The 27,486-nt window shown below is 48.8% G+C and overlaps 1 protein-coding gene across 2 annotated transcripts in view; it reads left to right on the forward strand.

Annotated features, from left to right (window-relative positions):
- The window catches only part of LOC116958410 (proline dehydrogenase 1, mitochondrial-like), a 100,200-nt gene extending 75,305 nt beyond the window's left edge, over window positions 1–24,895 (forward strand). The window contains exons 13-16 of one of the 2 annotated variants that reach the window (XM_076063408.1): window positions 4,612–4,787; window positions 7,330–7,428; window positions 13,188–13,276; window positions 21,373–24,895. In XM_076063408.1, coding sequence (XP_075919523.1) covers window positions 4,612–4,787; window positions 7,330–7,428; window positions 13,188–13,276; window positions 21,373–21,605 — 597 coding nt within the window. In that variant the 3' untranslated portion in view covers window positions 21,606–24,895. Of the gene's footprint in view, window positions 1–4,611; window positions 4,788–7,329; window positions 7,429–13,187; window positions 13,277–19,767; window positions 20,382–21,372 lie in introns of those variants that run through there. The other variant, XM_076063407.1, reaches the window with a different exon arrangement.
- Window positions 24,896–27,486: the final 2,591 nt, after the last annotated feature.

Raw genomic sequence — 27,486 nt, forward strand, 5'->3', positions numbered from 1 at the left:
CACACACAACATACACACACACACACCTACACATACACACACCTACACATACACACAACATACACACACACCTATACACACACACACCTATACATACACACACACCTATACATACACACACACAACATACACACACACAACATACACACACACACAACATACACACACACACCTCTACATACACATCTACACACACACCTATACACACACACACCTATACACACACACACCTATACATACACACACACACCTATACATACACACAACACACACACACACACCTCTACATACACACACCATACACATCTACACACACACAACATACACCTACATACACACACACACACATATACATACACACACAACATACACCTACATACACACACACACACACCTACACATACACACACATACCTACACACACACACATATACATACACACACACCTATACATACACACACACCTACACATACACACACACCTACACATACACACACACATACACATACACACACACATCTACACACACACCTATACATACACACACACACCTACACATACACACACACCTCTACATACACACACACACACCTCTACACACACACTCTACATACACACACACTCTACATACACACACACCTCTACACACACACATCTGCACAAAGATACAAAGATCCCCCGTGTAGCCTTAACAGACTGTAGGGGCAAGTGCTGTTAGCGAGCATCACCTATGAAGGCGGAACGGTACACGAGGGGGTGGGTGGCCAGCACCACGCCCGACCGCCTTTGTCTTCCTAGTGGCGATGTTTACACACCGCACCAGGTACTCATTTGAGGCTGAGTCGACCTAGGGGAGGCCCGGGACCGGTTCAGATAATCGTCACTGGTGTTGGCCGTGAGCGGGAATCGAACCCGGGTGGCCAGGTTCATAGCGCAGCGTAGCGCTAACCACTACACTATCACTCCCCACCACCATACACACACACCCACACACACACCCACACACACACACACACACCTCAACATACACACACACCTCAACATACACACACACCTCAACATACACACACACCTCAACATACACACACACACACACATCAACATACACACACACACCTCAACACACACACCTCAACACACACACACCTCAACCTACACACACACACCTCAACATACACACACACCTCAACACACACACCTCAACACACACACCTCAACATACACACACACACCTCAACCTACACACATCAACATACACACCTCAACATAAACACACACATCAACATACACACACACCTCAACACGCACACACCTCAACATACACACACACACAACACACCTCAACATACACACACACACAACACACACACACCTCAACATACACACACATCAACATACACACACCTCAACATACACACACCTCCACACACACACACCTCAACACACACACACACACATCAACATACACACACACACACATCAACACACACACACCTCAACATACACACACACCTCAACACACACACCTCAACACACACACCTCAACATACACACACACACCTCAACCTACACACACACCTCAACATACACACATCAACATACACACCTCAACATAAACACACACATCAACATACACACACACACCTCAACACGCACACACCTCAACATACACACACACACAACACACCTCAACATACACACACACACAACACACACACACCTCAACATACACACACACACATCAACATACACACACACCTCAACATACACACACCTCCACACACACACACCTCAACACACACACACACACATCAACATACACACACACATCAACACACACACACCTCAACATACACACACACCACAACACACACACACACCTCAAAATACACACACACACATCAACACACACACACCTCAACATACACACACACAATTACCTCAACGGCCACCCTCCATCTCAAGGTACCATCGTCATCACCGACATCACCAGCATCAAGCTGCTACTGTTGTTGCTGGAACTGGGTGTGATGAGGTGAGGTGTGGATGTGTTGATGGTGATGTTGATGATGTTGGTGATGGTGATGATGATAAGGGCATTGATGATGATGGTGATGATCATGGTGATGATGGTAATGGTTTTGATGGTAATGATGGTAATGATTGTGATGATGGTATTGATGGTGAAGATGATGATGATTGTGATGATGATGATGATATTGATGATGGTAGTAATGGTGATGATGGTAGTAATGGTGATGATGGTAGTAATGGTGATGATGGTAGTAATGATGATGATGATGTTGATGATGGTAGTAATGGTGATTATGGTAGTAATGATGATGATGTTGATGATGGTAGTAATGGTGATGATGGTGATGATGATGATGGTATTGATGATGGTAGTAATGGTGATGATGGTAGTAATGATGATGATGTTGATGATGGTAGTAATGGTGATGATGGTGATGGTGATGATGGTATTGATGATGGTAGTAATGGTGATGATGGTAGTAATGATGATGATGATGATGTTGATGATGGTAGTAATGGTGATGATGGTGATGATGATGATGGTATTGATGATGGTAGTAATGGTGATGATGGTAGTAATGATGATGATGTTGATGATGGTAGTAATGGTGAAGATGGTGATGATGATGATGATGGTATTGATGATGGTAGTAATGGTGACGATGTTGTTGATGGTCTAGGGAGCGTATGACGAGCTCTTGAGTGGTGTTAGTGGTAGTAATGTTATTGATGTTAATAGTGATGATATTGGTAGTAATGGCGATGATGTTGATGATGGTGATGATGTTGATGATGATAGTAATGGTGATGATGGTATTGATGATGGTAGTAATGGTGATGATGGTAGTAATAGTGATGTTGGTGATGATGGTATTGGTGATGGTAGTAATAGTGATGATGGTGATGATGATGATGGTATTGATGATGGTAGAAATGGTGACGATGTTGTTGATGGTCCAGGGAGCGTATGACGAGCTCTTGGGTGGTGTTAGTGGTGGTAATGTTATTGATGTTAATAGTGATGATATTGGTAGTAATGTCGATGATGTTGATGATGGTGATGATGTTGATGATGATAGTAATGGTGATGATGGTATTGATGATGATAGTAATGGTGATGATGGTAGTAATAGTGATGTTGGTGATATTGATGATGGTAGTAATAGTGATGTTGGTGATGATGATGGTATTGATGATGGTAGTAATGGTGATGATGGTAGTAATTGTGATGTTGGTGATGATGGTATTGGTGATGGTAGTAATAGTGATGATGGTGATGATGGTATTGATGATGGTAGTAATGGTGATGATGTTGTTGATGGTCCAGGGAGCGTATGACGAGCTCTTGAGTGGTGTTAGTGGTGGTAATGTTATTGATGTTAATAGTGATAATATTGGTAGTAATGGCGATGATGTTGATGATGGTAGTAATGTTGATGATGGTAGTGATGGTGATGATGGTAGTAATGTTGATGATGTTAGTAATGATGATGATGTTGATGATGTTAGTAATGGTGATGATGTTGATGATGGTAGTAATGGTGATTATGGTGGTAATGATGACGATGTTGTTGACGGTAGTAATGGTGATGATGTTGATGATGTTAGTAATGGTGATGATGTTGATGATGTTAGTAATGGTGATGATGTTGATGATGGTAGTGATGTTGATGATGGTAGTAATGACGATGGTGGTGATGTTAGTAATGGTGACGATGTTGTTGACGGTAGTAATGGTGATGATGTTAATGATGTTAGTAATGGTGATGATGATGATGGTAGTAATGGTGATTATGGTGGTAATGATGACGATGTTGTTGACGGTAGTAATGGTGACGATGTTGTTGACGGTAGTAATGGTGATGATGTTGATGATGTTAGTAATGGTGATGATGTTGATGATGGTAGTAATGATGATGGTAGTAATGATGATGATGGTGATGATGGTAGTGATGGTGATGGTGATGTTGATGGTTGTAATGATGACGGTAGTAATGATGATGATGTTAGTAATGGTGATGATGTTGATGATGTTAGTAATGGTGATGATGTTGATGATGGTAGTAATGATGATGATGGTAGTAATGATGATGACGGTAGTGATGATGTTGACGGTAGTAATGATGATGATGATGGTAGTAATGATGACGATCTTGAAGATGGTACAGGGAGCGTACGATGAGCTGAGTGTGGATGCAGAGGGTGTACGGAGGGAGGGGGTGGTGATGATGGTAGTAATGGTGATGATGATGTTGATGGTAGTAATGTTGATGATGGTAGTAATGATGACGTTGATGATGGTAGTAATGGTGATGATGGTAGTAATGGTGATGATGTTGATGATGGTAGTAATGGTGATGATGATGTTGATGGTAGTAATGTTGATGATGGTAGTAATGATGACGTTGATGATGGTAGTAATGGTGATGATGGTAGTAATGGTGATGATGTTGATGATGGTAGTAATGATGACGATGTTGATGATGGTAGTAATGATGATGATGGTAGTAATGTTGATGATGGTGATGTTAGTAATGATGAAGTTGATGTTAGTAATGGTGATGACGATGGTACAGGGAGCGTACGACGAGCTGAGTGTGGATGCAGAGTGTGCCCGGAGGGAGGGGTGGTGCCTGGGAGTGAAGTTGGTGCGTGGGGCCTACATGGAGCAGGAGCGCAAGCGGGCACAGCAGGTGGGGTATGAGGACCCCGTGAACGGCAGCTACACAGACACCACCACCATGTACCACCGGTGAGAGATGGTGGGGGTAGCTCACCCACACACTCACCCACTCATCCATTCATCCATTCACTCACTCACTCATCCACTCACTCACTCATCCACTCACTCACTCATCCACTCACTCACCCACTCACTCACCCACTCATCCACTCATCCACTCACTCACCCACCCACTCATCCATTCATCCATTCACTCACTCACTCATCCACTCACTCACTCATCCACTCACTCACCCACTCACTCACCCACTCATCCACTCACTCACCCACCCACTCATCCATTCACTCATCCATCCATCCACTCACTCACTCACTCACCCACTCACTCACCCACTCATCCATCCACTCACTCACTCACTCACCCACTCATCCATCCACTCACTCACTCACCCACTCATCCATTCACTCACTCACTCACCCACTCACCTACTCACTCACCCACTCACTCACTCACCTACTCACTCACCCACTCACTCACTCACCCACTCATCCATTCACTCACTCACTCACCCACTCACCTACTCACTCACCCACTCACTCACTCACCTACTCACTCACCCACTCACTCACTCACCCACTCACTCATCCATTCACTCACCCAAACGCTCACGCACTCACCCACTCATCCATCCACTCACTCACCCACTCACTCAATCACTCACCCACTCACTCATTCAATCACTCACCCAAACGCTCACGCACACACCTAAACATTCACCCACACACCCATCCACTCACCCACTCACTCATTCTCCCACTCGCCCCGTGAACACAGCTACGCAGACACCACCACCATGTACCACCGGTGAGAGACAGTGGGGGGGTTAGCTCACCCGCACACTCACTCACTCACCCACTCATCCATTCACTCACTCACTCATCCACTCACTCACCCACACACTCACCCGCTCATCCACTCACCCACTCATCCATTCACTCACTCACTCATCCACTCACTCACCCACACACTCACCCGCTCATCCACTCACCCACTCATCCATTCACTCACTCACTCACTCATCCACTCACTCATCCACTCACTCACCCACACACTCACCCGCTCATCCACTCACCCACTCATCCATTCACTCACTCACTCATCCACTCACTCATCCATTCACTCACCCACTCACTCATTTACTCACTCACTCACTCACCCACTCACTCATCCATTCACTCACCCACTCACTCACCCACACACTCATCCATTCACTCACCCACTCATCCACTCACTCATCCACTCACTCACTCACCCGCTACGCTCACCCACTCATCCATTCACTCACCCGCACACTCATCCATTCACTCACCCACACACTCATCCTCTCATTCACCCACACACTCATCCACTCACTCATCCATTTACTTACCCACTCATCCATTCACTCACTCACCCACTCACACACCCGCTCACTCACTCACCTGCTTTCTCACCCGCTCGATCACTCACGCACTCACTCATCTATCCACTCATCTCCTCGCCCACTCACCCATTCAATCATCCATCCATTCACTCACCCACTCATCCACTCACTCGCTCGTCCACTCACTCACTCACTCACCCATCCACTCACTCATCCATTTACTTATCCACTCATCCATTCACTCACTCACCCACCCACTCATCTATCCACTCATCTACTCGCCCACTCACCCATTCACTCACGCACCTGCTCACCTGCACACTTGCTCACCCACTCATCCATTCACTCACCCAATTACTCACTTACTCGCTCAATCATCCATTCACCCACCCACTCATCCACTCGCTCACTCACTCACTCATCCATTAACCCACTCACTCGCTGGTCCACTCACTCACCCACTCACTCACCCGCTCACCCATTCACTCACTCATCCACTCACTCACTCATCCATTCACTCATCCATTCACTCACCCACTCACTCACCCACACACTCATCCATTCACTCATCCAAACACTCACCCACTCATCCATTCACTCACCCACCCACTCACCCATTCACTCATTCTCCCACTCGCCCCGTGAACGGCAGCTACACAGACACCACCACCATGCACCACCGGTGAGAGACGGTGGGGGGGGTAGCTCACCCACACATTCATCCACTTACCCACTCATCCATTCACTCATTCACTCACTCACCCACACACTCATTCACACACCCAAACACTCACCCACACACCCATCCACTCATTCACCCACTCACTCACCCACTCATCCATTCACTCACTCACTCACCCACTCACTCACCCACTCACCCACTCACCCATCCATCCATCTACTCACTCACCCACTCACTCATCCATCCATCTACTCACTCACCCACTCATCCATCCACTCACCCACTTATCCATTCACTCACCAACTCACTCACCCACTCATCCATTCACTCACCCTCTCACTCACCCATTCATCCACCCACTCACCCACTCACTCACCCGCTCACCCACTCATTCATTGACTCACTCATCCACCCACTTACCGTGGGTCTCTGTGTGAGTCTCTCTGTGACCCTGTGACCTTGTGACCCTGGTCTCCATGACCTCCCCCCGTGACCCACCCCCCAGGTGTCTGGACTTGATACTCCGTGACGTCGCTGCCGGAGGGAGGGGAGCCATCATGGTGGCTTCTCATAACGTGAGCACCGTCAAGCACACGCTGAGCAGGTAGCAACAACAACAACAACAACACTATCACTACTATCACTAACACTACTATTACTATCACTACTAACACTACTATCACTACTAACACTACTATCACTAACACTACTACTACACGCTGAACAGGTAGCAACAACAACAACACTACTATCACTATCACTAACACTACTATCACTACTAACACTACTATCACTACTAACACTACTATCACTACACGCTGAGCAGGTAGCAACAACAACAACAACACTACTATCACTACTATCACTATCACTACACGCTGAGCAGGTAGCAACAATAACAACAACACTATCAGTAACACTACTACTATCACTACTAACACTATCACTACTATCACTACTATCACTATCACTACACGCTGAGCAGGTAGCAACAATAACAACAACAACACTGCTATCACTACTATCACTATCACTACACGCTGAGCAGGTAGCAACAATAACAACAACACTATCACTACTATCACTATTACTATCACTACTAACACTACTATCACTATCAGTAACATTACTATCACTACACGCTGAGCAGGTAGCAACAATAACAACAACAACACTACTAACACTACTATCACTAACACTACTATCACTAACACTACTATCACTACACGCTGAGCAGGTAGCAACAATAACAACAACAACACTACTAACACTACTATCACTAACACTACTATCACTAACACTACTATCACTACACGCTGAGCAGGTAGCAACAATAACAACAACAACACTATCACTACTATCAGTAACACTATTACTATCACTACTAACACTACTATCACTACTAACACTACTATCACTACACGCTGAACAGGTAGCAACAACAACAACAACACTACTAACACTATCAGTAACACTACTACACTACTACTAACACTACTACTACACGCTGAGCAGGTAGCAACAATAACAACAACAACACTACTAACACTATCAGTAACACTACTACACTACTACTAACACTACTATCACTACACGCTGAGCAGGTAGCAACAATAACAACAACACTACTAACACTATCAGTAACACTACTACACTACTACTAACATTACTATCACTACACGCTGAACAGGTAGCAACAATAACAACAACACTACTAACACTACTATCACTATCACTACTATCACTATCAGTAACATTACTATTACTACACGCTGAACAGGTAGCAACAATAACAACAACACTACTAACACTACTATCACTATCAGTAACATTACTACACTACTACTAACACTACTATCACTAACACTACTATTACTATTACTACACGCTGAACAGGTAGCAACAATAACAACAACACTACTATCACTATCAGTAACACTACTACACTACTACTAACACTACTATCACTAACACTACTATCACTACTATCACTATCAGTAACATTACTATCACTACACGCTGAACAGGTAGCAACAATAACAACAACACTAACACTACTATCACTATCAGTAACATTACTATCACTACACGCTGAACAGGTAGCAACAATAACAACAACACTACTAACACTACTATCACTATCAGTAACATTACTACACTACTACTAACACTACTATCACTATCAGTAACACTACTACTATAACTACTAACACTACTATTACTATCAGTAACACTACTACACTACTACTAACACTACTATCACTATCAGTAACACTACTACTATCACTACTAACACTACTATCACTATCAGTAACACTACTACTACTACACGCTGAACAGGTAGCAACAATAACAACAACACTACTATCACTATCAGTAACACTACTATCACTACTAACACTACTATCACTATCAGTAACACTACTATCACTACTAACACTACTATCACTATCAGTAACACTACTACTATCACTACTAACACTACTATCACTATCAGTAACATTACTATCACTACACGCTGAACAGGTAGCAACAACAACAACAACACTATCACTACTATCACTATCAGTAACATTACTACACTACTACTAACACTACTATCACTAACACTACTATCACTACTATCACTATCAGTAACATTACTATCACTACTAACACTACTATCACTATCAGTAACATTACTATTACTACACGCTGAACAGGTAGCAACAATAACAACAACACTACTATCACTACTATCACTATCAGTAACACTACTGTCACTATCAGTAACATTACTATTACTACACGCTGAACAGGTAGCAACAATAACAACACTATCACTACTATCACTATCAGTAACACTACTACACTACTACTAACACTACTATCACTAACACTACTACTACACGCTGAACAGGTAGCAACAATAACAACACTACTATCAATATCAGTAACATTACTACACTACTACTAACACTACTATCACTAACACTACTATTACTATCACTACTAACACTACTACTACACGCTGAGCAGGTAGCAACAATAACAACAACACTATCACTATCAGTAACATTACTATCACTATCACTACTATCACTAACACTACTATCACTCTCAGTAACACTACTACTACTATCACTACTACAACTATCACTACACGCTGAGCAGGTAGCAACAATAACAACAACACTACTATCACTATCAGTAACATTACTACACTACTACTAACACTACTATCACTATCAGTAACACTACTACACTACTACTAACACTACTATCACTATCAGTAACACTACTATCACTACTAACACTACTATCACTACACGCTGAGCAGGTAGCAACAATAACAACAACACTATCACTACTATCACTATCAGTAACATTACTACACTACTACACTACTACTACTAACACTACTATCACTACACGCTGAGCAGGTAGCAACAATAACAACACTATCACTACTATCACTATCAGTAACACTAACACTACTATCACTACTATCACTAACACTACTATTACTATCACTACTAACACTACTACTACACGCTGAGCAGGTAGCAACAATAACAACAACACTACTATCACTATCAGTAACACTACTACACTACTACTAACACTACTACACGCAGAGCAGGTAGCAACAATAACAACAACACTATCACTACTATCACTATCAGTAACATTACTACACTACTACACTACTACTACTAACACTACTATCACTACACGCTGAGCAGGTAGCAACAATAACAACACTATCACTACTATCACTATCAGTAACACTAACACTACTATCACTACTATCACTAACACTACTATTACTATCACTACTAACACTACTACTCCACGCTGAGCAGGTAGCAACAATAACAACAACACTACTATCACTATCAGTAACACTACTACTATCACTACTAACACTACTATCACTACTAACACTACTATCACTACACGCTGAGCAGGTAACAACAACACTACTATCACTAACACTACTACACTACTACTAACACTACTACTACACTCTGAGCAGGTAGCAACAATAACAACAACACTACTATCACTGTCAGTAACACTACTACACTACTATCACTACTATCACTATCAGTAACACTACTACACTACTACTACTATCACTACTATCACTATCAGTAACATTACTATCACTATCACTACTATCACTAACACTACTATCACTAACACTACTATCACTACACGCTGAGCAGGTAGCAACAATAACAACAACACTACTATCACTATCAGTAACATTACTATCACTATCACTACTACTACACGCTGAGCAGGTAGCAACAATAACAATAACACTATCACTATCAGTAACACTACTATCACTACTACTAACACTACTATCACTACTACTATCACTACTACTAACACTACTACTACTACTATCACTACACGCTGAGCAGGTAGCAACAATAACAACACTAACACTACTATCACTACTAACACTACTAACACTACTACTACTAACACTACTACTAACACTATCACTACTATCACTATTACTACTACTAACACTACACGCTGAGCAGGTAGCAACAATAACAACACTAACACTACTATCACTACTAACACTACTACTACTAACACTACTACTAACACTATCACTACTATCACTACTACTAACACTACTATCACTAACACTACTAACACTACTACTACTACATGCTGAGCAGGTAGCAACAATAACAACACTAACACTAACACTACTAACACTATCAGTAACATTACTATTACCACTACTAACACTACTATTACTAACACTACTAACACTACTATCACTTACATTACTATTACTACTACTAACACTACTATTACTACACGCTGAGCAGGTAGAAACAATAACAACACTAACTAACACTATCACTACTACTAACATCACTATCACTACTACTAACACTACTACTACTAACACTACTATCACTACTACTAACACTAATATCACTATCACTACTACTAACACTGCTACTAACACTACTATCACTACACGCTGAACAGGTAGCAACAATAACAACACTACTATCACTACTATCACTATCAGTAACATTACTATCACTATCACTACTATCACTAACACTACTATCACTATCACTACTACTAACACTACTATCACTAACACTACTACTAACACTACTACTAACACTACCACTATCACTAACACTGCTATTACTACTAACACTACTACTACTACACGCTGAACAGTTAGCAACAATAACAACACTATCACTACTAACACTACTACTAACACTAACACTACTATTACTACAAGCTGAACAGGTAGCAACAATAACAACACTAACACTACTATCACTACTACTAACACTACTACTACTACCACTACTATCACAAACAGTTCTACTAACACTACTACTACTAACACTACTACTAACACCACTACTAGCACTATCACTACTACTAACACTACTACTATCACTAACACTACTATTACTACACGCTGAACAGGTAGCAACAATAACAACACTACCACTACTATCACTACTACTATTACTACTACTATCACTAACACTACTATTACTACAGGCTGAGCAGGTAGCAACAATAACAACACTACTAACACTACTACTATCACTATCAGTAACACTACTATTACTATCACTAACACTACTATCACTACTACTAACACTACTATCACTATCACTACTACTAACACTACTACTACTACCACTACTATCACTAAAAGTACTGCTAACACTACTACTACTAACACCACTACTAGCACTATCACTACTTCTAACACTACTACTAACACTACTATTACTACACGCTGAACAGGTAGCAACAATAACAACACTAACACTATCACTACTACTATCACTACTACTAACACTACTACCACTACTAACACTACTACTACTAACACTACTACTAACACTAACAACACTACCACCACTACTATCACTATCACCACTAACACTATTATTATTAACAACACTAACAACATTAAACCACTAACACTACTATCACTACTGTTACTACTACTAACACCACTACCACTACTACCACCACTACTACCACTACTACTAACACTATCACCACCACCACCACTACTACTATCACCACCACCACTACTATCACCACCACCACTACCACTATCACCACCACTCACTACTCTCACTCCCACCACTGCTCTAGCAATGAGAACGCCGTGAAGCACATTCTGCGCCTGGTAGCATAGCCACAACCACCACCACCACCACAACAACCGCACAACCACCACCACAACTACAACCACCAGGGTGGTTGTAGTTGTGGTGGTTGTAGTTGTGGTGGTGGTGGTTGTAGTTGTGATGGAACTCCACCCCTGCCCCCCCCCCCTCCCCTTGTGCCCCCCAGGATGGCTGAGCTGCAGATCGCTCCGTCAGGAGGCCGCGTTTACTTTGGGCAGCTCCTGGGGATGTGTGACCACATCACCTTCGCCCTGGGTACACACACACACGCACACACACACGTACACACACACGTACACACACGTACACACACACGTACACGCACATGTACACACGTACACACACACGTACACGCACACGTACACGCACACACACGTACACGTACACGCACACACACGTACACACACGTATACACACGTATACACACGTATACACACACACGTACACACACAGGTACACGCACACGTACACACACGTACACGCACACACGTACACGCACACACGTACACGCACACACGTACACGCACACACACATGCACACACACATGCACACACGTACGCGCACACACATGTACACATACACACACGTACACATACACACACACACACGTATACACTCGTACACGTACACACACACACACGCACACACACATATACACGTACACACACGTACGCACACGTACGCACACGTACGCACACACACACGTACACATACACACACACGTACACATACACACACACGTATACACACACACACGTACACACACGTACACACACACACGTACACACACGTACACGCGCACACACACATACACACATACACACACGTACACACACATACACATGCACACTTACACATACACACGTACACACACGTATACACGTACACACACACGTACACACACACGTACACACACGTATACACACATGTACACATACACACACGCACACACGTGCACACACACGTACACACACGTACACGTACACACGTACGCACACGTACACACACGTACACACACGTACACGCATGAACGCACACACGTACACACACGTACACACACGTACACGTACACACACGTACACACACGTACACACATGTACACACACACACACAAACACGTACACACCTATGAAGGCCGGTAACGGCACACGAGGGGGGTGGGTGGCCAGCACCACGCCCGGCCGCCTTTGTCTCCCCAGTGGCGATGTTTACTACACACCGCTACACCAGGTACTCATTTTTAGCCTGAGTCGACCTAGGGGAGGCCCAGGACCGATTCAGATAATCGTCACTGATGTTGGCCGTGAGCGGGAATCGAACCCGGGTCGCCAGGTTCGTAGCGCAGCCTAGCGCTAACCGCTACACTACCGCTCCCCATATACACACACACACACACGTACACACGTACGCACGTACACACACGGCTGTCCAGTGTACGTGTGTGTACCTGTATACAGGTGAGGCAGGCTACCTGGTATACACGTTATGTGTGTCTACTTGTATGTGCACAGGTGAGATGGGCTACCCGGTGTGCATGTACGTGTGTGTTTACCTGTGTGTGTGTCTTCACCTATGTTTGTCTACCTGTGTATGTGTGTGTGTGTGTCTTCACCTATGTGTGTCTACCTGTGTATGTGTGTGTGTGTGTCTACCTGTGTGTGTGTTTACCTGTGTGTGTGTGTCTACCTGTATGTGTCTTTACCTGTGTGTGTACCTGTGTGTCTACCTGTGTGTGTGTCTACCTGTGTGTGTGTGTGTCTACCTGTGTGTGTGTGTGTCTACCTGTGTGTGTGTGTGTGTACCTGTGTGTGTGTACCTGTGTGTGTGTCTACCTGTGTGTGTGTGTCTACCTGTGTGTGTGTACCTGTGTGTGTGTACCTGTGTGTCTACCTGTGTGTGTGTGTCTACCTGTGTGTGTCTACCTGTGTGTGTGTCTTCACCTATGTGTGTCTACCTGTGTATGTGTGTGTGTCTACCTGTGTATGTGTGTGTGTCTTCACCTGTGTGTGTCTTCACCTGTGTGTGTCTACCTGTGTGTGTGTCTCTACCTGTGTGTGTGTGTGTCTACCTGTGTGTGTGTGTGTGTCTACCTGTGTGTGTGTGTGTGTCTACCTGTGTGTGTGTGTCTACCTGTGTGTGTGTGTCTACCTGTGTGTGTACCGGCAAAACAACCCCCTACCTCCTCGCGGTGCCGGACGGGCAACTCTGTCGTGGACAGCGCTGTGGGGGGAGATCCAATTTTGATTGGCTCCTCCCCTCATGGCATATGTGTCCACCACAGGGGCTAAACGGGGGCTCTGGACGGGTGCGAGGGGCTGGTAACCCCTCCACCTTCAATTAATTACCACGAAACTACGAATTAAACTGAAATATATAACAACTAAGCTTGTGCCGGAGGCCCCGGGGGGCCAGGCATCTATGACGTCTCCTGGCCAAACCCCAATTGGCGGAGCCAGGAGATTGAATACCTACCCTCGGGGCTACTCCAGAAACAACGAAAAGCCACTACGGTTGGCCACGTGGAATGTTCGAACGCTCACTGCAGAGGAGAGGCTGCCACTCCTCTGTCGGGAGCTGGACCGGTACCGCCTGGATCTATGCGGCATTCAGGAGGTCCGGTGGACCGGCTCTGGCTCCTGCCACCATGAGGGGTGGACAGTCCTCTACTCGGGGCAGCAGACTGCCAAACAACAGGGTGTGGGTCTTCTTTTGAACAAAAGAATGAAGGGGGCGTGGGAGCGTGGCGGTGAGGTGTGGGAAGCTGTAAGCCCCAGGCTACTTTGGGCTCGCCTTCCCATCAACCGGAGGCGAGGAATAGTGGTCGTGGTTACTTATGCCCCCACCGAAGATGAACATCCGTGGAGGGATGCAGGCAAAGCCGATGAGTCAGATGCCTTCTATGACCTCCTGTCACAGGTGCTGGCTAAAGTGGCCCCTCGGGATAGAGTCATCATGTTGGGTGACTTCAATGCCCGAGTTGGTCATGATACTGGCACCTGGTCTGGAGTGATTGGAGGGCATGGGCCAGATCAGCTCAATAACAACGGTAGGAGGCTGCTAGATTTTTGTGCAGCCCATGGGCTTGTAATTACCAACACGCTGTTCCGGCATCGGCGCATCCACACAACATCATGGATGCATGCCGGGTCCAAGCAAGAACATCTGCTGGACTACATAGTGACGGACCAGCGAATGCGAGCCCATGTCCTTGACACCAGGACCTACCGTGGAGCTGATCTGCCCTCTGACCATCGACTAGTCATCTGTAAGATGCGCCTGCCATTCTTCCACTCCGGTGGTGGGTGTACACCCAGGACCCCATTCCAACCTAAAGTGGCCTGGTCTCAGTTATCTGATGAAAGTTGCAAGCGAGAATTTCATCATCGCTTGCGGCTGGGATTGGCATCGTCCCCGACTCCTCCTGATGTCGAGGGTAAATGGGCGAGGTTTAGGACTGTGACTCATGCAGCTGCAATGGCTGCTTTGGGTACGCGGTCCAGACCTCCCCAGACACCCTGGATGACAGAGGAGTTGTTCACGATGGTTGAGAAAAAGCGACAGGCCCACTGTCATCGGCTACAGAATCCCACGTCAGAGAATGAGGAGGCTTACCGCAGCCTTCGCTCGGAGGTTCGGAGAGCCGTGAGGCGCTGCAAGGATGGGTGGTGGTCGCGGGTTGCTGAGGAGATGGAGTCTGCCTCAGTGGCCCGTGATCACAAATCTCTATTTAACTCCATCAAAAAAGTAACCTGCAGCGCCACACCTATTACCATCATTAGGGGAAAAAACGGTGATCCAATTTCCGACCCCCAGGAACAGGTTCGCAGATTTGCTGAGCATTTCTGTGAGGTCCTGGGGGAGGGAAAATCCCTCAGCCAGGAAAACATCGTGGCACAAAGTGAGGATGACCCTGCTGAGGCTGCGGTGCCTCAAATATTGGATGAAGTCACCCCCTGTGAGTGGCTGGCTGAGGTGCCATCTGCTGAGGAAGTATTGAAGGCGATCCGGAGTCTGAGACCAGGAAAGGCAGCGGGCAGAGATGATCTCCCAAGCGAAATGCTGAGGGAGGGTGGCGTTTGTGCACAGACTGCCCTATATGACATCATAACAACAGTCTGGACCACTGGACGGGTTCCGCAGGATTGGAAGGATGCCCTGGTGGTCCCCCTTTTTAAGAAGGGGGACCGCACAGACTGTAACAACTACAGGGGCATCTCACTCCTCAGTGTGCCGGGAAAGGTCCTGGCAAGGATTATTCAGCATCGCCTTGCCAGGCACGCTGAGGAGAGGCTTGCGGAGCCCCAATGCGGTTTCAGGAAAGGGCGGTCCTGCACAGATGCCATATTTTCTGTCCGTCTGCTACAGCAGAGGTGTAGGGAATTCCAACAAGACCTACATCTCTGCTTTATTGACCTGGTCAAGGCCTATGATACCATCAGTAGGCCTGGGCTCTGGGTCGTTCTTCGTGCTTTTGGAGTACCTGACCCTCTGCTCACGATCATTAAGGACCTTCATGATGGTGAGCGGGCCCGGGTAAAACTACGTGGCCGGGAGTCAGAGCCATTCCCTGTACACCTTGGGGTGCGACAGGGATGTCCTCTGGCTCCCACATTATTTAACATCTATTTTGACCACGTAGTTCGTGAAGCCTTCAATAGCTGTACCGGGGGAATCTCCATATGGTACAGATATAATGGGAGGCTAATCGATGCCCGGGTGCGGTCAAGGGATGGCTCCCTATTGCTCAACCACGTTATGTATGCTGATGACTTGGTAATAGCTGCTCAGTCAGAGGAGGAGTTGGAGACGCTGCTGCTGAGACTGGAGCGTGCCACTAAGAGGTGGGGCCTTACCATCAGCCCCACCAAAACTAAGCACCTGCCTGGGTATTTTGTACCATCGGACACTCCACCCCCACAACTCCCAATCGGTGATGGGGCAGTTGTGGAGAGAGTGGAGAGTTTCCCATACCTGGGCAGTGTGCTTATGACTGGCTCCAGTTTAACAGCAGAGGTCTCACTCCGAATCAGTCGAGCGGCAATATCTTTTCATCGGTTGCGTAACGCTGTGTGGAAGCTACCTGGTCTGTCGCTCCGCACTAAGCTTCAGGTCTTCTCGGCCACGGTCATTCCCTCCCTTCTCTACGCTTGCGAAACGTGGACCCCCCTAATGGAACATCTTCGCCGGTTAGAAACATTTAGGCTGGCCTGCCTACGATCCATCCTGGGTTTAACCAGACTGGATTGTGTGAGGAGCTCACAAATCCTTGAAAGATCTGGGCAGGGTCCCATCGGTGAGCTCCTCCGGCAGGCAAGGCTGCGATGGCTGGGTCATGTAGCCCGCATGCCCAGCCACCGCATGCCGAAACAGCTTTTGTTTGGCCGGATTGAGGGGGCTAAGCGGGCGCGGCACGGGCTAGAGAAGAGATGGAGTGATGTGGTACAGGAGGACGTGGAGCTGAGTGGACTTGCCGATGACTGGTACCAGCGGTGTCAAGATCGGCCTCTGTGGAGGAGGCTCGTGAAGGATGCTACTGGGCAGTTGGAGGCAGTCGCCCTCCAACAACAACGGAGGGCGGAGGAGCGACGCTCACAACAGCGAGCGGAGCGCCGGGTGGCTAAAGCACAGCGGGTTGGCACAGTAGGGGGCACAGGTGGTGCATCAGCCAGTCATCTCAGTCAGTCGACCCGTGGCACCTGGGTCTGCCCCGTGACCTCCTGCCAGCGGGCGTTCGACACTTCACGTGGCCTCAGGGTGCACATAGCCTGGCACAAGCGTCGTGGTGACGTCACCGCCACTTAGTGGCGAATGGCGGTTGTTGTTGTGTACCTGTGTGTGTGTGTCTCCCTGTGTATCTACCTGTGTGTATGTGTGTCTACCTGTGTGTGTGTGTCTACCTGTGTGTGTCTACCTGTGTGTGTGTACCTGTGTGTGTGTGTACAGGTGAGGCGGGCTACCCTGTGTACAAGTACGTGCCGTACGGCCCCGTCCGCGAGGTGCTGCCCTACCAGTCTGTGTGTCTACCTGTGTGTGTGTACCTGTGTGTGTGTGTCTACCTGTGTGTGTGTACCTGTGTGTGTGTACCTGTGTGTGTGTGTGTCTACCTGTGTGTGTGTGTGTGTACCTGTGTGTGTGTACCTGTGTGTGTGTGTCTACCTGTGTGTGTGTGTCTACCTGTGTGTGTACCTGTGTGTGTGTGTGTCTACCTGTGTATCTACCTGTGTGTGTGTCTACCTGTGTGTACCTGTGTGTGTGTGTACCTGTGTGTGTACCTGTGTGTGTGTGTCTCCCTGTGTATCTACCTGTGTGTATGTGTGTCTACCTGTGTGTGTGTGTGTGTATACCTGTGTGTGTGTCTCCCTGTGTATCTACCTGTGTGTATGTGTGTCTACCTGTGTGTGTCTACCTGTGTGTGTGTACCTGTGTGTGTGTGTGTACAGGTGAGGCGGGCTACCCTGTCTACAAGTACGTGCCGTACGGCCCCGTCCGCGAGGTGCTGCCCTACCAGTGTGTGTGTGTGTGTACCTGTGTGTGTGTGTACCTGTGTGTGTACCTGGGTCTACCTGTGTGTGTGTGTACCTGTGTGTTTCTACCTGTGTGTGTGTACCTGTGTGTGTGTAACTGTGTGTGTGTGTACCTGTGTGTGTGTACCTGTGTGTGTGTGTGTCTACCTGTGTGTCTACCTGTGTGTGTGTGTCTCCCTGTGTATCTACCTGTGTGTGTGTGTACCTGTGTGTGTGTACAGGTGAGGCGGGCTACCCCGTGTACAAGTACGTGCCGTACGGCCCCGTCCGCGAGGTGCTGCCCTACCTGTCTGTGTGTCTACCTGTGTGTGTGTGTGTGTCTACCTGTGTGTGTGTGTGTGTACCTGTGTGTGTGTGTGTGTCTACCTGTGTGTGTGTACCTGTGTGTGTGTGTCTACCTGTGTGTGTGTACCTGTGTGTGTGTGTCTACCTGTGTGTGTGTGTCTACCTGTGTGTGTCTACCTGTGTGTGTCTACCTGTGTGTGTGTACCTGTGTGTGTGTCTACCTGTGTGTCTGTACCTGTGTGTGTACCTGTGTGTGTGTACAGGTGAGGCGGGCTACCCCGTGTACAAGTACGTGCCGTACGGCCCCGTCCGCGAGGTGCTGCCCTACCTGTGTGTGTGTACCTGTGTGTGTGTGTACCTGTATGTGTCTACCTGTGTGTCTACCTGTGTGTGTACCTGTGTGTGTGTGTACCTGTGTGTGTGTGTGTACAGGTGAGGCGGGCTACCCTGTGTACAAGTACGTGCCGTACGGCCCCGTCCGCGAAGTGCTGCCCTACCTGTGTGTGTGTACCTGTGTGTGTGTACCTGTGTGTGTGTGTCTACCTGTGTGTGTCTACCTGTGTGTGTCTACCTGTGTGTCTACCTGTGTGTGTGTACCTGTGTGTGTGTGTACCTGTGTGTGTACCTGTGTCTACCTGTGTCTACCTGTGTGTACCTGTGTGTGTGTGTGTACCTGTGTGTGTGTGTGTACCTGTGTGTGTGTGTACCTGTGTGTGTGTGTGTGTGTACAGGTGAGGCGGGCTACCCCGTGTACAAGTACGTGCCGTACGGCCCCGTCCGCGAGGTGCTGCCCTACCTGTGTGTGTCTACCTGTGTGTGTACCTGTGTGTGTGTGTGTGTCTACCTGTGTGTACCTGTGTGTGTGTCTACCTGTGTGTGTGTGTGTGTACAGGTGAGGCGGGCTACCCCGTGTACAAGTACGTGCCGTACGGCCCCGTCCGCGAGGTGCTGCCCTACCAGTGTGTGTGTCTACCTGTGTGTGTCTACCTGTGTGTGTCTACCTGTGTGTGTACCTGGGTTTACCTGTGTGTGTGTGTACCTGTGTGTGTGTGTACCTGTGTGTGTGACTACCTGTGTGACTACCTGTGTGTGTGTGTGTGTGTACCTGTGTGTGTGTGTGTGTCTACCTGTGTGTGTGTACCTGTGTGTGTACCTGTGTCTACCTGTGTGTGTGTACAGGTGAGGCGGGCTACCCCGTGTACAAGTACGTGCCGTACGGCCCCGTCCGCGAGGTGCTGCCCTACCTGTGTGTGTGTGTACCTGTGTGTGTCTACCTGTGTGTGTGTACCTGTGTGTGTGTGTCTACCTGTGTGTGTGTCTACCTGTGTGTGTCTACCTGTGTGTGACTACCTGTGTGTGTGTACAGGTGAGGCGGGCTACCCCGTGTACAAGTACGTGCCGTACGGCCCCGTCCGCGAGGTGCTGCCCTACCTGTGTGTGTCTACCTGTGTGTGTGTGTGTGTGTACCTGTGTGTGTGTGTGTGTCTACCTGTGTGTGTGTACCTGTGTGTGTACCTGTGTCTACCTGTGTGTGTGTACAGGTGAGGCGGGCTACCCCGTGTACAAGTACGTGCCGTACGGCCCCGTCCGCGAGGTGCTGCCCTACCTGTCGCGCCGGGCCCAGGAGAACCGCTCGGTGCTCCGGGGAGGCGGCGGAGCCTCGCTCGAGCGCTCGCTCGTGGCCCGGGAGCTGCGCCGACGGCTCCTGGCTCCCCTCCACGGCCTCCTGGGGTCGGGCCAGACCCACGGCAACGCCCAGCATGCGCAGCAGTGAGGGGTGGCTGCTGAGGAGGAGGAGGAGGTGGAGGTGGAGGCGGTGGTGGTGGTGGTGGTGGTGAGGCGGTGGTGGTGGTGGTGGTGGTGGAGGAGAGGGGCGGATTGTAACGCAGTGAAGTGGCCCAGGTAGGGCCCCAGGCAGGCCCCGGGCAGGCCCCGGGCAGGCCCCGGGCAGGCCCCGGGCAGGCCCTACACAGACCCCTACACAGACCCCTACACAGGCCCCTACACAGACCCCTACACAGACCCCTACACAGGCCCTACACAGACCCCTACACAGGCCCTACACAGACCCCTACACAGACCCCTACACAGGCCCCTACACAGGCCCCTACACAGACCCCTACACAGGCCCTACACAGACCCTACACAGACCCCTACACAGGCCCCTACACAGGCCCCTACACAGGCCCCTACACAGGCCCCTACACAGGCCCTACACAGACCCCTACACAGACCCCTACACAGGCCCCTACACAGGCCCCTACACAGACCCCTACACAGGCCCTACACAGACCCTACACAGGCCCCTACACAGACCCCTACACAGGCCCCTACACAGGCCCCTACACAGACCCTACACAGGCCCCTACACAGACCCTACACAGGCCCCTACACAGGCCCCTACAGGCCCTACACAGACCCCTACACAGACCCTACACAGACCCTACACAGGCCCTACACAGACCCCTACACAGACCCTACACAGGCCCCTACACAGACCCCTACACAGGCCCCTACACAGACCCCTACACAGACCCCTACACAGACCCCTACACAGACCCCTACACAGGCCCCTACACAGGCCCCTACACAGGCCCTGCACAGACCCCTACACAGGCCCTACACAGCCCCTACACAGGCCCTACACAGGCCCCTACACAGGCCCTACACAGGCCCCAGGCAGGCCCCAGGCAGGCCCCGGACACGAGGTCGCCGCTTAAGGACGGTGACGAGGTTTTTGCCGCGCTGCAAGTTGCTTTGTTAAATTCACGGAGTTGAAGAGTGACCAGAGGGCTGCAAGGGGCAAGTGCCGTCAGCAGCAGCAGCAGCAGCCCCTCTGAGGGCTACCGCCACCGTGGCCACACAGAGAGAGAGGGGGTGGGTGGCCACCACCACCACCACCACGCCCGGCCGCCTTTGTCTCCCCCCAGTGGCGATGTTTACTACTGCTGCTACACACCGCTACACCAGCTACTCATTCGAGGCCGAGTCGACCGAGGCGAGGCTCAAGACCAGTGGGAATGTATCGCCGCTTACCGGTAGCGCTGGAGGCCGTGGGTTCGGAATCGAACCCTGGCTCGTAGGTTTCATGCTCTGGAACACACAGACACACACACACTGGAACACACACACACACTGGAACACACACACACACACTTGAACACACACACACACTGGAACACACACACACACTGGAACGCACACACACACACACTGGAACACACACACACACACACTGGAACACACACACACACACACTGGAACGCACACACACACACTGGAACGCACACACACACACTGGAACGCACACACACACTGGAACACACACACACACACTGGAACACACACACACACACTGGAACACACACACACACACTGGAACACACACACACACTGGAACACACACACACACACTGGAACACACACACACACTGGAACACACACACACACTGGAACACACACACACACTGGAACACACATACACACTGGAACACACAGACAAACACACACTGGAACGCACACACACACTGGAACGCACACACACTGGAACACACACACACACTGGAACACACATACACACTGGAACACACACACACACTGGAACACACACACACACTGGAACGCACACACACACACACACACTGGAACACACACACACACTGGAACGCACACACACACACTGGAACACACACACACACTGGAACACACACACACTGGAACACACACACACACACACACTGGAACACACACACACACACACACTGGAACACACACACACACACACTGGAACACACACACACACTGGAACACACACACACACTGGAACACACACACACACTGGAACACACAGACAAACACACTGGAACGCACACACACACTGGAACGCACACACACACTGGAACGCACACACACACTGGAACACACACACACACACACTGGAACGCACACACACACACTGGAACACACACACTGGAACACACACACACACACTGGAACGCACACACACACACTGGAACACACACACACACACACTGGAACACACACACACACACACTGGAACACACACACACACACACACTGGAACACACACACACACTGGAACACACACACACACACTGGAACGCACACACACACACTGGAACACACACACACACTGGAACGCACATACACACACACACTGGAACGCACACACACACTGGAACACACACTGGAACGCACACACACACACACTGGAACGCACACACACTGGAACACACACACACACACTGGAACACACATACACACACTGGAACGCACACACACACTGGAACGCACATACACACACACACTGGAACGCACACACACCACCACAACAACAACAACAACCGCCATTCGCCACTAAGCGGCGGTGACGTCACCACGACGCTTGTGCCAGGCTAGGTGCGCGTTGAGGCTACCACGTGAAGTGTCGAACGCCCGCCGGCAGGAGGTCACGGGGCAGACCCAGCAGGTGCCACGGGTCGACTGACTGAGATGACTGAGATGACTGGCTGATGCACCACCTGTGCTTCCTACTGTGCCAACCTGCTGTGCTTTAGCCACCCGGCTCGTTGTTGTGAGAGGGTTGATCCTCTGCCCCCCCCCCCTCCCTCCTGCATCATCCTTCACAGCTTCCACGATCGCTAGTTCACCCTTCCTCCCCTCCACTCTCCCCCCTCCATCATCATCATCCTCAGCTACCATTCTCCATCATCATCCTCAGCTACCATTCTCCATCATCATCCTCAGCTACCATTCTCCATCATCATCCTCCTCAGCTACAACACTCCATCATCATCATCATCATCCTCCTCAGCTACCACACTCCATCATCATCCTCAGCTACCATTCTCCATCATCATCATCCTCCATCATCATCATCCTCAGCTACCATTCTCCATCATCATCATCCTCAGCTACCACCCTCCATCATCATCCTCAGCTACCACCCTCCCTCGCAATCCACCTCGTCCCCCTCCCGCTCCCTCTCAAGGACTTTGTGAACGCCATCAAATCGCCGATTCCCAATAAAGAAACTTTGTGCAACACGAGGCGTCCCCTCTACTCTGTTGGCGCAGTTTCGCTGTGTCAGTGCTGAGTCTGTGGTGGTGCAGTGTTGAGTCTATGGTGCAGTGTTGAGTCTATGGTGCAGTGTTGAGTCTATGGTGCAGTGTTGAGTCTGTGGTGGTGCAGTGTTGAGTCTATGGTGCAGTGTTGAGTCTATGGTGCAGTGCTGAGTCTATGGTGCAGTGTTGAGTCTGTGGTGGTGCAGTGTTGAGTCTATGGTGCAGTGTTGAGTCTGTGGTGGTGCAGTGTTGAGTCTGTGGTGGTGCAGTGTTGAGTCTATGGTGCAGTGTTGAGTCTATGGTGCAGTGTTGAGTCTATGGTGCAGTGTTGAGTCTGTGGTGGTGCAGTGTTGAGTCTATGGTGCAGTGTTGAGTCTATGGTGCAGTGCTGAGTCTATGGTGCAGTGCTGAGTCTGTGGTGCAGTGTTGAGTCTATGGTGGTGCAGTGTTGAGTCTATGGTGGTGCAGTCTTGAGTCTATGGTGCAGTGTTGAGTCTGTGGTGGTGCAGTGTTGAGTCTGTGGTGGTGCAGTGTTGAGTCTATTGTGCAGTGTTGAGTCTATGGTGCAGTGTTGAGTCTGTGGTGGTGCAGTGTTGAGTCTATGGTGCAGTCTTGAGTCTATGGTGCAGTGTTGAGTCTGTGGTGGTGCAGTGTTGAGTCTGTGGTGGTGCAGTGTTGAGTCTGTGGTGGTGCAGTGTTGAGTCTGTGGTGGTGCAGTGTTGAGTCTATGGTGGTGCAGTGTTGAGTCTATGGTGCAGTGTTGAGTCTATGGTGCAGTGTTGAGTCTGTGGTGGTGCAGTGTTGAGTCTGTGGTGCAGTGTTGAGTCTGTGGTGCAGTGTTGAGTCTATGGTGCAGTGTTGAGTCTATGGTGCAGTGCTGAGTCTATGGTGCAGTGTTGAGTCTGTGGTGCAGTGTTGAGTCTGTGGTGGTGCAGTGTGGAGTCTATGGTGGTGCAGTGTTGAGTCTATGGTGCAGTGTTGAGTCTATGGTGCAGTGTTGAGTCTATGGTGCAGTGTTGAGTCTATGGTGGTGCAGTGTTGAGTCTATGGTGGTGCAGTGTTGAGTCTATGGTGCAGTGTTGAGTCTATGGTGGTGCAGTGTTGAGTCTGTGGTGGTGCAGTGTTGAGTCTATGGTGGTGCAGTGTTGAGTCTATGGTGCAGTGTTGAGTCTATGGTGCAGTGTTGAGTCTATGGTGCAGTGTTGAGTCTATGGTGCAGTGTTGAGTCTATGGTGCAGTGTTGAGTCTATGGGCAGTGTTGAGTCTATGGTGCAGTGCTGAGTCTATTGTGCAGTGTTGAGTCTATGGTGCAGTGCTGAGTCTATGGTGGTGCAGTGCTGAGTCTGTGGTGGTGCAGTGTTGAGTCTGTGGTGCAGTGTTGAGTGTGGTGGTGCAGTGTTGAGTCTATGGTGCAGTGTTGAGTCTATGGGCAGTGCTGCGTCTATGGTGCAGTGTTGAGTCTGGTGGTGCAGTGTTGAGTCTATGGTGCAGTGTTGAGTCTATGGTGCAGTGTTGAGTCTGTGGTGCAGTGTTGAGTCTATGGTGGTGCAGTGCTGAGTCTGGTGGTGCAGTGTTGAGTCTGTGGTGGTGCAGTGTTGAGTCTATGGTGCAGTGTTGAGTCTATGGTGGTGCAGTGTTGAGTCTGTGGTGGTGCAGTGTTGAGTCTGTGGTGGTGCAGTGTTGAGTCTGTGGTGGTGCAGTGTTGAGTCTATGGTGCAGTGTTGAGTCTATGGTGCAGTGTTGAGTCTATGGTGCAGTGTTGAGTCTATGGTGCAGTGTTGAGTCTATGGGCAGTGTTGAGTCTATGGTGCAGTGCTGAGTCTATTGTGCAGTGTTGAGTCTATGGTGGTGCAGTGCTGAGTCTATGGTGGTGCAGTGCTGAGTCTATGGTGGTGCAGTGCTGAGTCTGTGGTGGTGCAGTGTTGAGTCTATGGTGCAGTGTTGAGTCTATGGGCAGTGCTGAGTCTATGGTGCAGTGTTGAGTCTATGGTGCAGTGTTGAGTCTATGGTGCAGTGTTGAGTCTGTGGTGCAGTGCTGAGTCTGTGGTGGTGCAGTGTTGAGTCTGTGGTGGTGCAGTGTTGAGTCTGTGGTGGTGCAGTGTTGAGTCTGTGGTGCCGTGCTGAGTCTATGGTGCAGTGTGAGTCTATGGTGCAGTGTTGAGTCTGTGGTGGTGCAGTGTTGAGTCTATGGTGGTGCAGTGTTGAGTCTATGGTGCAGTGTTGAGTCTATGGTGCAGTGCTGAGTCTGTGGTGGTGCAGTGTTGAGTCTGTAGTGGTGCAGTGTTGAGTCTATGGTGCAGTGTTGAGTCTATGGTGCAGTGCTGAGTCTATGGTGCAGTGTTGAGTCTGTGGTGGTGCAGTGTTGAGTCTATGGTGCAGTGTTGAGTCTATGGTGCAGTGCTGAGTCTGTGGTGCAGTGTTGAGTCTGTGGTGCAGTGTTGAGTCTATGGGCAGTGCTGAGTCTATGGTGCAGTGTTGAGTCTGTGGTGGTGCAGTGTTGAGTCTGTGGTGCAGTGTTGAGTCTATGGTGCAGTGTTGAGTCTATGGTGCAGTGTTGAGTCTATGGGCAGT

Source organism: Petromyzon marinus, unplaced genomic scaffold (assembly GCF_048934315.1).
Source record: "Petromyzon marinus isolate PM22_M1 ecotype Great Lakes invasive population unplaced genomic scaffold, UKy_Petmar_22M1.pri1.0 PM_Scaffold_112, whole genome shotgun sequence".
Classification (NCBI taxonomy): Eukaryota; Metazoa; Chordata; class Hyperoartia; order Petromyzontiformes; family Petromyzontidae; genus Petromyzon; species Petromyzon marinus.